Raw genomic sequence first — 15,618 nt, 5'->3', positions numbered from 1 at the left:
TTTAATCCATTTGTAGGTTTCAGCGTTACAACTTTTTCTGTTTGCCTCTGAACGGCATTTTTCGGTCTGGACTTTAGTAAATGAGAGCACTGAAAGCACCCTGGTCGTCACGCTACATTAGAAAGCTAGACATTGCAAAGTAACTGACTATATCATCCGCAGCAAAGGCTACTTTTGTTCTACTCTTGGATTGGCATTTCCGATATACCGGTGCCTTTGTGCTGAAATGATTTACGAGAGTAAGGGATTCTATAACATTGGATAAATTGGAATAGTCGTGCAGTTAGACCTATTTCATGTCTGCACTCATGCTAGCTGTGGACAGGACACCGCGTCGTGCTAACAACACTGTCACGTCATTTCGTCTGAAACGAAAAGCTCCCGACAAACCGTTATGGGGAGGTAAGGGTATTGTTTTTTTATGATGACTATGCTATTCTAGCATACAGATGTGCATAGTCTCTGTATGTACAAATTTCCTCTATGTAGACGTATTTAAAACAGGGACTTTTGAGTAATATACCTAGTTTAAATGAAAATTAAGCTCAGGTTCTAGACATGGGCCAAACTTTTTCTTGTTGTTTAGCGGTTGTATATGTCAAGGTATACACTTCGAGATTGACAGTTTTTGTAAAATTTCATTATTTTGAAACAGATATAGAATTGGAAAGGTAAATTTTCTAAAGTTATTTGACCGATTTAGTTGGACTTATTGCAAAGTTTGCTTGTTTACTGCGTAACGTAAGTTGTATTTGTGAAATACAAAGGAAAACATACGGAAGAACGTAGTATGATGATGAAAGTGCATACGGAAGGTGAATCTTTTATTTGTGTTATTTGACTTAAATCAGTTTAAATTTGTTGCGAAAATGTGTTTTCTTATTGCACAACATTAATTTGTCAAGTACAAAGAAAACATCTAAGATAAAATCTTGGTTGACATTTGAAAGTGCGTACTAAAGGCCAATGTTTGTCCATCGGTTGCAATTTTAATTCACTGAAAAGAAGTGCGCTTTCGCCACAAGAGTACGTGAATTTGCTTGCCAAATTCCGCATCGCCAAACGATGTTTACATTCGGAAAGTAGCCTGATTTCTTTCAACGGTCAGTTCACTTACTACTTGACTGACCCGATGACCACTTGCTCTGCTTTTCGTAACCTGTATGTTGACTTTTGTGCAGTTGCCATTTCTGTGTTTGCTAGACTGTAAAAAGAAGTAATGCTTCAGCACAGTCTGTTTGTTATCACGCTCGGGTCCCAAACTACACTCATGTTTAATTGCGCATCTAACAATGCAACGTTAAAGTCTTGTGTATTAATACAAAAAGACACTGTGCTTTTGGGGTCTACATTTTTATAAGTTTGGGGATTTCATTTTTTATAGTAAAAGTCATACTCACTCGTAACAACACGTCGAACTAGTGAATAAAACTATAACATATAGAAATTTCCCTTGGGTCAATACAGACATTTTGTTAAAGGTTTGCTTATTCGTAGCCATTTAACGTAAAAAATATCGATAGCAATCACCTAGAGGTCTGAAACTGTTTATAGATAACAAGTTTGTTGCGTATGTTACACAAAGCACCTTGCAACAATCGGAATTCCCAAAATGTATACCCCCCTTTTCCTAATTGTATTTTTCGAGCGACTTGTTTTTCACCTAAGCCCTGTTTTCTACTTTATTAAGGCCACGCTTATTACAACATCCAAAAGGGCTTAAATAATTGATGTGATTTACATTGCCGCGGTATAGGCGGATGTCATTGGCGTTGAGAAACGCAATCGCAAGGTGACCGCTTGTAAGTCTGCTCTGAGTTTACAACGCGATTAGTGAATTCCACTGGTTACGTCATAACGTCTGTGCTGGAGCCACTTCGTTGGCGAAAACATTGCGGTTTTCGGTTCGCGGCGTCTCAAGGCATTTTCTTGTCGGTTACTGTTGCTGGCAACGGTGCGTGTATGCTCTTAAAACCATAGGTGCAAACGGACCGGAAATTGAGGCTTAAACCAGCAGGTATAACCCAAACTTAGATCTGAAAGTTAGGTTTACCAAGGTTACATTATTACACAACTCAGGGCAAATGTAAAGTCGGTTTCAAATCCAGCCTTTTATTATTGAAACTTCGACCTCCGCTTAAAGCACAGTTTTGCCATTTGCAAACCTCATTGCTTGGCAATTACTCGGTATTAAAAAGATGAATACAACAATCAAAACGTAAATTCTATCTGTCTTATACCAGTTTTTATCAAATTTGCAATCTGGTGTTAATTTCTTGCTTTAAATCTGAGAAATATATTGAAAAAGTTGAAATTGTATGGCAACAAACAATTGCACAGGGTATTGTAAAAGAAACTTAGGAAAGATAACAAACCAAACATGAAAACCTATGCAGGGAAATTCTTTTTATAGCGAACGGGAATTTCAAATCTTTCTTTAAGAAGCAGGAACTGCATTAAAACATTCAATTGCGCAAGATAGGAGTGTCCTTTCGCCAGCAAATTGGGGATATCGTTTCTTAACTGACAAAAAAGTTCAAAATCCCAGTAGCCTCTATCGTAGGTCGTTCTTGAAGACTGAAAATATTTTTTTAAGAATGGCTCGGCGCATTTTGTGAGAAAGTTTCATCCAATAACTTCCCGATTGGCTGTTGGCAGCAGGAATGTCATTCAGAAAGCGCGTGTGCTGTTCGAACTGTGCGTCCTGTTACTAGTTGCCAGCGATCAAATGCCTCGCATACCTGGCGTGCTTAGATCCTAGGAAAAGTTTAAGATGACCGAAGGTCTCATGGTTTGGTGTGGCGAACCTGGGTAAGTTGGTTGTACTTGAAAAAAATGTAAAACTAAAAAAAATTGTACTTTAGTTTACTATTGACCCATAAAGTATTGCCTTGAAATCCGAAGGTGTATAATGATGGCCGGTTTTTCTTTAAAAACTCGGGAAAACTCTTAATATTGATGTGATACTTTTTTCTTAAGGGTTGATGTTGTTTCATGTAGCTGTCAAGCAATATTGTTGCACTTTTCAGGAAACAATACTAAAGTTTTTTTTTATTGATGGGATGTCTGTTTTTGAGTTGGTTATAACAGAAGCATCAATAATTTTCGACATACTTTTTCATGGTTTTCCTTGATGTCTGTAAAAACAGGACTTTTCATATTTTGATCGGATGACGTTAAAGTTTGTGGCGGATTTTCCTAGTCTTTGGTGAAGCAATTCATATACCAGACGTATTGTACAACAGTATTGTACGCAGATTGTTTTGTGTCAAAGTCTCTTCTTCATGCATGGTGCTGCATTATGTGTCTCTCTGTCTCCTCTAGCGGTATCATCGCTACTACCACCATGATTTCATCACGTGTTATTGTCATTGGACGATGACGTAAGCGGAACACCATTCAACGTACAATCACTGGTTGTGATTTAAGCATTAATATAGACACGTAATTGTAGACCTGTATGAAACAACATATATTTTTGTCCGTTGTTTGTCTCTTATCCGCAACGAAATCAAGTATTGTATGTCAACTAAAATGCGACGACCTAAAAAGAAATTGCGCAGCTTTGTTGCGTCTACTAAAAAGTAAGGGAAAAGGTTTTTCACCAACGTATCTTCTCCCTTGTGAAACTCTTTATGGCTCTTGTGTAGGCCCAGAGAACTGTAAAAGTTGTAGGGACGTACTACTTATAACCAGTGCAAACCCGCGCAAATCGTTCTACTTTGACCCTGGCGGCCTTGGCAACGGAATGGCGTGCTTTTGCATACACCAGTGCCTCCGCACACGCAATGTACAAAGACAGTAAACAAAGCTTTTCCTGACCTGACGTAACGCGTTCATGCAGTGTAGCCGATCTTTTGCTGTGATTCGAAAGGAAGTTGCATGGACTACCGCTCCTGCACACACTGCGCTAACCTGGAGAAAGTAGGCGCTTGCGCTTCTCCTGACTGCTCCTACTTCATTGTCACACGCTCTCCCACTCTCTCTTGCTCGCTCGCACATATTTATAAGGGCTGTTGGGCGTCATCGCCTGCACCGATTAGCAACAGCCATCAGTAGCATCATCGACACTAAGTGTGACTTCATTTGTGGGAAAGTACACCGAAGTACAGTACTGGCTGTTAGGCAAGTCAGTCCTTTCAAATTTGAAGAAAATTTAAAACGACAAGTTGCGTAGCAAAATGGATTACACCAACTCATGTATCGACGTTTTCGGATAACTTGATTAGACTGGGGCAAAGTCAGTTATTTGGAAGGTACAGTACAGTACTTATGCGCTCGGAAAGACGTAGGTGCCAGTTACAATGAATAAGTACAGCAGCATGCTTGCTGATAAGACCTCCACGTTGCTGCGATCCCGAAACAGATCGCTGGAGGGTCGTCTCTCACCTGAACCCGTGTACGCCAAAGTTAACAAAAAGAAAAAACTGTCAAAAAGTCTCAGTGATTCTCCGCGACGTATTTTGCCTGACATTGATCTCACGCCGGTTCAACTTGACCCCTTTGATCAACCTCAACATGAAACTATAGAAGTTATCGAGGTGGAGAGTTACTTATCAGAAGACGAGGATGCTGATCCATACTCAACTATTGGTAAAACTATTAATCAAAGTGCTGAACTGGTGGAACTGTTGCGTTACTTGTAGCTTTGTTTCGCCTTAGTAAGCTAGTTTCCTGTTTGTGATGGCATGGGTGTGCGAGGCCGCGAAATCGTTTTGATTTAGTGGATGGACTAACAATGAAACGCAACACAAATGTTAAAGGCGTTTGTGTTTACCATATCATCATTTTGGGTTGTTTTAGATGATCTTTGTGGGGTTGTGTGGCTTTTAAACAGTTTGACATGTTTGAAATATATGTCCAAATTGATTAGCTGTAATAAATCCGAATTGGATGTCTGTGTTCTTTGGAAAAACGCTGTTACAAATTGTTGCAAAATATTGTCAACTATAAATCAAAGTGTCTAGAACTGTAGATAATTCGTCCCAATCAAGCAATGTCCTTGATATGAGGACATCCATATGTCAAGCAATGAATCTTGTGTTTTTTGGCCGTGCGAAATAGTTTCAATACTGGTGCGTTCGTTTAGCTTTACCACAGTCAATCAGCACGTCACGCCATCAGAAATGTCAGAGGAAACTGCTGTAATCTGTTAACACCGGTTCTCGTCACTGCTGGTTGTCTGGACTGCCACAAAACAGACACCAACGCCAGTCACTATGTTGAAATATTTAACACATCGATACACTATTAACATTGCAACACAACAGGCAGGATTACATATACCTTAGTCATACTATGTCCGGCAATTGTTGCTTGTGTGTTTTTGTGCGGCCTAGAATTAAACACAATCTGTTTTTGACAATTATTTTTCTAGCGCTAATCATGGTTCGTCACCTGCATAAGTTGTAGTGTAGCTAATTTTACGACAGGCAGGTCCCTATTGTTTCTGTCGGTTTAAATTAGACAATGCGTTCTTCTCGGTCATGACCTGGGGTGATTGTATTTTTATGCTAATAGTGACTTGGTTCACGTCTCGGGGGTCGAGTTTTCGTGTCCTGACGTTTCAACTTCCGTTTGGGGGATTTAGATTGCTGGTTGCCCCGTATACCAACTGCATAAGTTGGTGTTTATGCTTTCAACCTTTAGTCAGTCTACTCTAAACATTCGTAAAGCCTTTAGAATGCATAGCATCTAAGCAACATGGGCTGTGTTACGTTAGGGTATTCACGGTATACATTTTGATATGTGGAGGTAAACATGATTTTTCTTGAAAGAATATAGATATGTAGGTGTGTACAATACAAACAACAGATTGGCTTATGTTTAAAGCACATTTGGATATTTGCTGTAATGAGAAATATGTTGTGCATATGGGCAGTCAATCGTCTAGGTAACTTTCTGTCTGTGGTTTTATCGTTGATAAGACTTTCTGATCAAATTATTATCTAATATTTGCGTTGATTTTCGGTTGCATTTGATACACTGGTTGGTATTTCGACTTGAGGGTATGTTTGAAAAGCTTAAACTCATGCTGAAGACCTGAGCTGACAGTTAAACTTAAAGTCCCTATAAATCAGTTTATATGCACGATTAGTGATCACGTGCTTTGTTCGTTTGCAGGTTTCCAAGAAGATTCGGATAATTGGAGCGTAAGCAAAACGGAAGACAAGAGCAGAATGCCCCTTCCACAACCTCCACTTCCATCCAGAAACCCAAAGTAAGTGGTTCAATCAGTTTTGTTAGTTAATTTTCATGTTGTCATGATAATAGGCACCAATTTTCTGTGACTTTTTCTTTTTGTTTTTGAAACCTGGCCTAGGTATAGTTTTTAGTTTAAGTAACATCATGCTTGGTCTTTTGTACCCAAACAATTCTTTTGTGTACCTAGCAAGTAACATCACCGACGAATTAAGGGCATTAGTGTTCATACATTTTACACAAAGCTTGATTTATGTTTGTAAACTATGTGTATTGTTATCATGCATCTTTTTTAACATTTTTGTCAGGCTTGTTTGCATTTGGAGGCTAATAGCCTAAACCGTGGCTGCTAAATTAGGTCATGTCTTGTACAACATCGCTGTTGATCTAGTTCGAAGTCACAACGATTATTCATTGCTGATTGGTCTGGCCACAAACGTTGATTAATGACAAGTTATTTGCGACGTGCAATGATGAGCAACCCTATGATAAAGCATAGTAAACTTGCGAAAAATAACGTATTTTGTTGCAATAACTATGTTTAGCTGGTGTTTCCCTCTATATTATTTGATACATGCTTGGGATTTTTCTTTTGGTTTAAATCTACATATTCTTTGGTCTTAGATGTAAATTGTATGTTGCTTTTAAAGGTAAATTAGTCAAAGAGTAATTGAGTAATTGTTAGATACGTCCCCAAAGCACTATCTCGTCTACTCTATTATCTTATACTGACTAGCACTAGCCCCTGAAGGACCTCAAAGTATTCCTGTGCTGTAGTTCTAGTTAGATTAACGTCAGCACAACAGTTTAAAGCTTTAATTTCAACCACTTTTGAATTTTATTTGTCGAGAACTTGAACTTCTTTGAGCAAAAAATCAAAGCCAGTATATCAGTATATTTGTGTATACTGGCTCTGATTTTTTTGCTCAGATTATTCAAAACCGTGAATGGTGTACTTGAACTTTTTTGTCTGTGTGTTGCTCGTTTTCTATTTCTGAATGGGACGCAACCAGTTTACGTTACCCTTATAGTTTAACGCCCTTCTTTCTTTACAGCAATGTTGTCACGTATGTAATTTTTGATTTTTTAAAGTCACAAATTGTTGCAAACAAGAAACGTGAAACTGAAGAACTGATTTCGTTTCCCTACTGTATCTCTGAAAGAATTTTGGTTTCATTCTGTTTTTAATCTGTTTTTCACTTATTATTCCGTTGAAGTTTGACCATGCACTTTTGGCACAACACGTTTCATGAAATCTTTCATAGCTGGCAGATATAATCATAGGTGTATAATCTGTTTAGTTTCACTCGTTAGCTCCACTGGTAAAACGTAACCCAAAAAAAAATAGTAAGCCCGGTAGAAACACTTTCAAGCAAGGAAAATTGCTGTATTGCGCGAAACCGTTTTTTTAAGTTCCATTACATCATTCTGTTTGCAATCGTTATTACTTAAAAAACAGCAAGCCTAATTCCAACTTACGTTAACTTAATACACTGAACTCCTACTTTTTCAGTACCCCATTACTTTGGTACCTTACACCTCAAGGGTTTTCACATACTCTACTGGTTTAAACTACACCTTACCAGTTAATGTATACATCTTACTGTGTTGATTTTACTGTGAGGCCATTTACACACAGCCATGAAAAACTTTGTAACCGTGAAATTTCTTTGTGTATTACAGACCTCTCGCCAACCAGATAGCTACCCTGGAGAAAAACACCATCACTGTGCATCAAATCAAAGATGGACTCAGCACTGTCAAATACACAGATCCCATTGATGTCCGGGTAGGGGATTGTGAACAAATTTCTTCGCTATACCATATACGATTGGAAACCATAGCCAACTGCAAGAAAAATCCTTTTTCTACTAATTAATACTACAAGATTTAAATTTAGTTGATTAGCTCTTAATCTCTATTGAATTGTAGTTTAAAGTTGTCTGAAAAACGTTATGTTTGTAGTTATGTTTTAGGCATTTACAACTTAAAAAACAAGTATTATTCAAAAAATTTGCAACTTAAAAACAATGCGCTACAATTCATGCTTGCAAGAATATCGTGTGTAAATCAACATCAGTTTAATGTACTTGTCTGTTGCTACTCTATGGTCGCCTTGATATTATTTAATACACTGATCAAGCACTAAAAGAATTAAACTGTTTGAAACAAACTCAATTGTCCAGGCACAGCAAATTGCACAACCATACGGTGTCCATACTTGGCTTCCATCATGTTGTTATGTGGGCGCGGAAATGTTTCTTAGGAAGTAAAACTGTTCAGCAATGTCTTAGGCTTTTTATTGCTCAACCCAAGTCAATCAAATAAGGAAATGGGCGCTGATTTGTTGCTCTGTACATCTTGTTCCGCATTACTAATACACATGCTTGTTGCTTTAATTTGCGTCTTGCTAGACCTATAAATAACGCACATGTGAATAAGTCTATATGTAACAGTGGGATTATTGCAATCATACATGACTCAAACGTGAGTGTTACTTTTTATTAAAATTCACTAGTTTCGGCAACTTTAACTTGGTTTCTTTGTAGAGATTAAAGTATTGATAAGTTTTAAGAAACTTGTTTTCAAATGCATTACAAAAGTACATAAATCTAAAATTAGATGCGCGTTTGGTGTGTTAAAACTGGTAACGTCTTTATTCGTGTACAGAACTATAACTTGTCTTCAATATTGTACATTTTACTAACAGCTGCGTGACAATGCAAATATGTTTCCTGTTAAAGCCTTCTAAATAGTAGGGACTTGTGGTCTCCATTATAATGGTTGTGAATTTCCCATTGTTTCCTATACAGGGTATTGTTAGTGCCGTGTCCCGGCGTATTCACCCCGACGGCCTCTTCTACGAGAACTGCTTCGCGCTACGATTACGTCACGTGCCAAGCGGTGACGTTTACTGGCTGCATCCAAATCTCACAATGCAAGAAGTAAAGGAACGCTTTAGTAATGTTGAACCGACCGAATGCAGGTAACCCGTGACGGTGTCCAAGATTGTACCGATTCATATAGACATGAACTTGAAGAAAGTCTTTTAAAAAACGAAAATCTGATGTTTTTTTTCTAAATTGTTACAGTTACAATTTGATTTTGTTTAGATTTTTCCAACTAAGTAAATAACAAAATCTTGAATTGTATTAGGTTAATGGGCCTTAATCCAAATTTTTAATGTTACATTTAGATTTTTTGTTAGCTGCTATCTTACCACGTTTGTCACTTTGAATTCCTCCAGGTACGAACTGCGAGTTCGTTATTTGCCGAAAAATCCACACGATATGCACGATAGGGACACGACATCATTCTACTATTACTACAACCAGGTAAATACATTTTTTTTGCTTTTTCGTCTTATATGGTATTTTTGTCTTAAGTGGTGCGGTTTAGTAGCACACTTGTTTTTTGGTTACACACACCTGTGAAAGAACAACATTTGAGATTTACTCTGAAACCGGTTACTCTAACCCTTGTTAAACTCATTTTCCATTTCTATTTTATGACTTACCATGACTTATTATCCAACTACACCAACATTCTAATCAATCTCCCACACTAGGCTTTTCAAACACAAAGTCTGCAGTTTCCTAAAGATTTAGGGATTAACCTGACAAGTATATTGTAATGAACGTGGTAGCGGCCTTCAGTATTTTACAGAGGTGTCAGTTTTTCTTGCCGAAGCCAAATTTGCGTTAAACTAGGCTTGGGTATTATGCCTTTGTCACTGGAGAATTATTTATGGTAAACAATCAAGGTTGTGTCCAATAGGTCGATTGCATACAAGTTTATTTGTTCGGATTGTGTGAATCAAGGTGCACGTAATCATCAGAATCAACATTAAAATGAGTCACATTTTCAATCTTACTGTCATTGTTGCGTGAATCTTTTTCCTGTGTCTGTTTTTATTATCTGTAATGATAATAATATAAGCTGTTGCCAAATTGTTTTAAGTGATAGAAGCCTTTTCTAATTTGATGCTATGTTTCTATTTTTTAAATTATAATTTTCACCCATGAACAGGCAATACATATAATTTCAGATTATACAGACTTTTCATTGTCTGTTCACAAAACAGGGTATCTTATAATTTGATCGTATCAAAATTTCACAGAGTTGAGGTTTAGAGTTAGGATACCTATTCAATATAATTGGAAGGTTGTGAAAATGTATAAGATGTGATTACCATGCGATGAAATAACAGGGGACTACATGTTTTCAGAAACGTTGATGGTTTCGTGTTTTTAAATAGTTTACCGTGTTGAACAGTTTGTTTTTTGTCCGTTTTTTCTGTCTATCACGGATTTTTGGACACTTTTACTTAAGTAAGTGTTGTTCACAATTATTCAAATTTACACACGTGACAGATAGGTAACTTAAGTTGACCCCTGCAAATTTTGATCCAATTTAAATGAGCGGTTTACCCGCAGCCCGCCTAAATGTGAAAAATTTAAAACACTTACATAGGCTACTGTGCATGGCTCAAAAGTTTCATTTTTCATTCAGGTGTACTGCGACTATCTGGATGTGATAGCGGAAAAGATCGAACACGAAACTGCGATCAAACTTGGCTGTTTGGAAATCCGACGATTTTTCAAAGACATGCCGTCAAATGTTTTTGACAAGAAATCCAATTTCGACTTACTAGAGTAAGAAATCTTAATTTAAAAGCCTTTGTACCGTAATACTTATGCTCCGCCAAATAATGTATGGGATATAGCAAAACAACAACAACAGTGCTGTCTTTTCACTTTTTCTTGGACAATTAGTGTTAAAGGTTTTCTATTCTGGAAGGTTTGAAATTATTTGGGTTAGGGAAAAATTTTAGTTGGAAATATATATATTTTTAAATTAAGGTAAAGGATTTTGTTGTTAAATTTTAATTCAAAAATATCAGTTTAATCCCTGATCACCCCTTTGTCATCATTTTTTTACTTATCACCCAAACACAACCCTAAACCGTTCCTGTATTTTATTTTTCAGGCGAGATGTTGGCTTGCGAAAGTTTTTCCCAAAGTCTGTGGTCGACTCCACAAAAGCCAAGGAACTGAGAAAGTCGATAGCACGAGAGTTTCGTAACATTGGTAGTTACAGTGAACAGGAATGCGTTTTCAGATTCTTTGACATCCTTCGAAAAATCACTCGCTTCGACCAAGAAATGTTCAGCTGCTCGCTCGGGGTAATTTGCATCTGCTATGACCTCTGTAAATATGAATTATGAAGACTAACTTAGACATGTTTATCACTGACATCAGTATCAGAGTTTTAAACGGGCCTGAAATTGGAGCCCAAACCCGAATCGATTTTGAGAAGCCCGTTTAGGCCCGAAAGTTGCTTGACAAGCCTGTAACTTGAAGCTCTGGACAGACCAAGACAACAAACACGTTTTTGTTTATATTTATTAGGTCATGTCCAGCAACTGGCCTTTTAGCTGGTTAATTTTTTTTTATAGTCCCGACTTACAACCCTGATCAGTATGTGGGGTAATGGCTTAGGTAGGGATCGAAGTAATATCTCATTTTTTCTGACACAAAATAAAAAAAAAGTCTATGTTAATAATCCTCTTTGTAACTCATCACCAGTGTCCTATTTAAATATACTCCTAAGGAATGTAAGTAATTTAAGGCAGAACTGTTGAGGAGTACCTATCAACATGTACAATGTTAAGGGGTATTTGTGAAAAATCTTTACGTAAGTAAAGTTATTATAAATAGGCTTCAGATTTTGGTGCCTAGAATATGTTTTATTCGCGTTTCATAATCAGTTCTAATTTGTGAATATTTCAATAAAACGAGTTCCATGAAATTCAGCGCACTCCACTATTGCATAGTTTCACAAAAATCGTGACAATACACAATAATACTCTGTACGACGTCATAATCACTATTATTTACGTCACAGACTGGTTGGAGCGTGGCAGTGGAGCTGGTGATTGGACCAGAGGACGGCATCAGTTATTGGACCGACAAGGGCGCCACACCCACTGTTTTAGCTGAGTTCCATCAGGTATACTAAGTTGTGTAAAATTCTCTTAACTGAGTTCCTCTTGCCTAAGCGAAATAGTTGAAGCCTTTACCCATGCTTGTGTAGTTTTCGAACTATACTATAATATCATTAATTATGACCCAGCCTTGGTAAACCCTAAACTGCCGGATGTCTAGTTAAATGCATGTAAACAGGCATTACACAGCGATAAGAAAACATCGTCTCAGCTTTAACATAAACCTACCTGGCTAGGGCTGTTCTGCAATTTTAAAATAAACGTTTGTGTCTATTGCTCACATTTTTCAGAGTTAGATTTTTTGATTTACTAAATTAGATGTGAATTGTTGCCTGCACTGTGAACGCCGTTGCTATACCAAGCAAAATCAAGCCACTATGATCGCCCAATGTGTATTTCACCGGCTCATGAAATCGTTTGTTGTTAGAGCTGCAAGTTGGAGATTATTATTCTAGTTGTTTTTACCACACACTTTTGCATTTCCTATTAAAGTCTTATGTAAATGTCTTTGTTTAATTTTAACGAATCTTTTTCATCGCCATATGTGTTTCACCATTTTTGGTTTAGTTTTTCTATCCGATATGTTCCGATTAAGTTAACTGTGATTATGTTCCTATATTGTAAATAACCACATCAATATCATTGACTTGTCAGTGCACGAAAACCTATTACTTGGAATAATCCTGACCATAACCACTACACAGGTGGTACTGGTTTAACATAACAAAGCATTGTAGCTTATATCTTTGCTGTCGCTATGCGACCACGCGAACGCATTACGTCACAGGTTTTCGGTCAAACATAGCACAGTAATTCGACAGGATGCAATGACGTTACACTCGTGTAACAACTGCGGCCGTGTCAGCAGCCTGGACCAGTCACACAAAACGAAAACTGAGAAACTGCATTAATCTTAAAAACATCTAGGTCAATCTTGCCTAATAACTTAACAATAGATTTCAAATAAACCTTTTTACGCGCTTTGTTTGCGTACTTGTTATACCTATAAATTTATCTATATTAGGCGCTTGGTTACGACCATCGAAAGTGACTAATCCTAAATCGTATTCTTTAGTAGATTTAGAAAACAGGTTTCGACCATAGTTTATGGGTTGACCATTTTTTGATGGATTGTAACACCTCAATTTTACTTTAAGCACTAATGTACAGGCATTTTGAGACGTTTAATACTAAGATCCTGTTTGTCTGAAACATAAACAGATATGACCCAAAACGTCACGAAACAAGCTCCACAGCACATTTCTCTTTGCAGCAGCAAGTAGAATGTTGTTGAAATGCCTATAATCATTTTAGGGTAGCAGGCAATGTTTTTTTTTGGGGGGGGAGCAATTTTTAAATCGTGTATCGTGTTCAGGTGATGTCAATTCAAACTGATTCTTCAACTGATCCAACCAAAAAAGGAACTTTGCTACTGAAGATACAAGGTGCCAACGAAGTAAGTTAAATATAGTGTTTTTCGTTTTCGGATTTTGAAAGATTTTTTAAACTGCAATGGGTAAAAACATTGGCCAGTCATTGTGCTGAAGGTTTTCGCATGAGTTAAATTATTTTTGGAAAACAGGAGAGTTTTTGTGTTATGTTACTATACTGGCTCGGTTATTGATGCAGTGTGCAAATTGAAATATTTTATTTTGCAATTTATAACAATTGATGTTGTCTTCTGCTCATTTGGAAACTGATATTCATTAATGTGTGTTGTGTTTTCTCTCACTAAAATGCAACAGTGTTATATAGGCCAGTGATGTTATGCCGCTTAACAATGAAGAAATTTTGTTTTGGGTCAATTCGTCAAACATGACAAAAACAAAGTTGCAAAAAAATTTGGATTTGAGAAACGTTTACGAAAGTTTTTCACCGCATTTGATTTTCAAATTATGAAGTTCCAATTAAAAATAGATCAATGAAAAAGCATTTAGGCCCCCATATGAATTTAGAAAGTTTATCAACAAACTGTTAAAAATTTGCTGCAGTCTGTTGCATCCCCAAGGCGTAAAACTATCTTCAATTTTGTTTGCGTATTTCCACTAAAAACGTCGGTAAAATACTCTACCTCGCTTTACCTCTCGTATAGTGGAAGCGACGTATTAAGTACCATAGCATGGACTAAGTAAACATTTTGTTCACAGGAACCACAAACGTTAGTTATCTCTGATAATTCTCATTCCCGTGTTAGGAACGCTTGGAAAGTATGGATGTGATGATATAATTACCTAATGCTGAGCGTTACTAACGTTTGTGATGCCCTTAGGTCCGCTTAGTATCTGATCCATTTGAAAATAAGCTTGTATAGTGTGCTCTAAGGGTCATTATATGTTGTTGAAACCTATTTGACCCAATTGGCCTGCGTTGTTATTTTGTTAAGAACCTTGGGTGACTCTTAATTAACAATGTCAGTTTGATTCATTTGGTTGCAAGTAAAAAAATAGTTAGAATTCCATTTATTGAATTAAAAACTGATTTATGTGTGACACATATATTTCTTCTTTGATTGGTTTGATTTTGATATGTTAGTTAGCAAAATTGCCATACAAACACTTAAAATTGGTTAAAAAAGGAGTCCTACTTAATAGCAATGCATAAAACGCAATATCTTAAGCTCAAATATAGCTTAAAATACACTGTGTTTTCTCTCGTACAAGTAGATAGGCTTTACAGTTCTTACTGGTCTCGTGAAGGCGCTATGTTGATTCTTGTCTGTGGTATTTACCTTTGTTTACTTTCCACAGCCTCTCACGATCACCGCTCCATCGCTAGCAGTGGCAGAAAACATTGCTGATCTGATCGACGGCTACTGTCGAATCGTGAAAAATACCGATCAGAGCTTTATTGTTCAAGCTGTAAGTTGGACTTCCTTAAAGTTTTGTTGTGAATGATATAGTGATGTTAAAAGTTAACATAACTGAAATATACAATTTTAAAACATATGACACGCAAAAGCGTGATAAAAACAGCCAATAAAAACCTGTAGTTTACTGTATATAGGGATGGGCCGAGCCGAGCTAGAACCCGAGTACTCGGTACCGAGCATCGCTGTTTTTAATGCTCGGTGCTCGGCCGAGCAGTAGCACAAACTGAACCGAGCGTTAAATTTGCATATTCATGCCTTGCTAACATACGAAACTAGTGTTCTAAAGCAGGGGTCCGCAAATACTTTTTGGCGCGACCCTAAAAAAATTTCTCTAAATTCTCGCGACCCAAGCATTTTGCAAAATTATTCTAAAATCTCGCGACCCAAGCATCAAGTCTGGGGAAAATACTAATCAACTAAATATCAATATTAAGACTACTGCTATTATGCTATTGTCAGTTGCTATTTTCACATAAAACAGTAGGTAAACGAACGTATTTATTCTAACAAATGAGAACTGCGGGCTCTGTGTTGACAACAC

At 37.2% G+C, this 15,618-nt stretch overlaps 1 protein-coding gene across 4 annotated transcripts in view; it reads left to right on the top strand.

Annotated features, from left to right (window-relative positions):
- Window positions 1-15,618, top strand: part of LOC145229770 (focal adhesion kinase 1-like) — an 88,498-nt gene that overhangs the window by 17,750 nt on the left and 55,130 nt on the right. For all 4 annotated transcript variants that reach the window (XM_080095098.1, XM_080095097.1, XM_080095096.1 and 1 more), the window contains 9 exons: window positions 6,124-6,220; window positions 7,885-7,990; window positions 9,015-9,187; window positions 9,449-9,536; window positions 10,714-10,856; window positions 11,191-11,386; window positions 12,109-12,213; window positions 13,584-13,664; window positions 14,956-15,066. In XM_080095098.1, the coding sequence (XP_079951224.1) occupies window positions 6,124-6,220; window positions 7,885-7,990; window positions 9,015-9,187; window positions 9,449-9,536; window positions 10,714-10,856; window positions 11,191-11,386; window positions 12,109-12,213; window positions 13,584-13,664; window positions 14,956-15,066 (1,100 nt within the window). The remainder of the gene's footprint in view (window positions 1-6,123; window positions 6,221-7,884; window positions 7,991-9,014; window positions 9,188-9,448; window positions 9,537-10,713; window positions 10,857-11,190; window positions 11,387-12,108; window positions 12,214-13,583; window positions 13,665-14,955; window positions 15,067-15,618) is intronic.

The sequence above is a fragment of the Phallusia mammillata genome, chromosome 5, assembly GCF_965637545.1.
Source record: "Phallusia mammillata chromosome 5, kaPhaMamm4.hap1.1, whole genome shotgun sequence".
NCBI lineage: Eukaryota > Metazoa > Chordata > Ascidiacea > Phlebobranchia > Ascidiidae > Phallusia > Phallusia mammillata.
The sequence above is the reverse complement of the archived record's forward strand: the minus strand, read 5'-3'. Positions and strand labels throughout refer to the sequence as shown.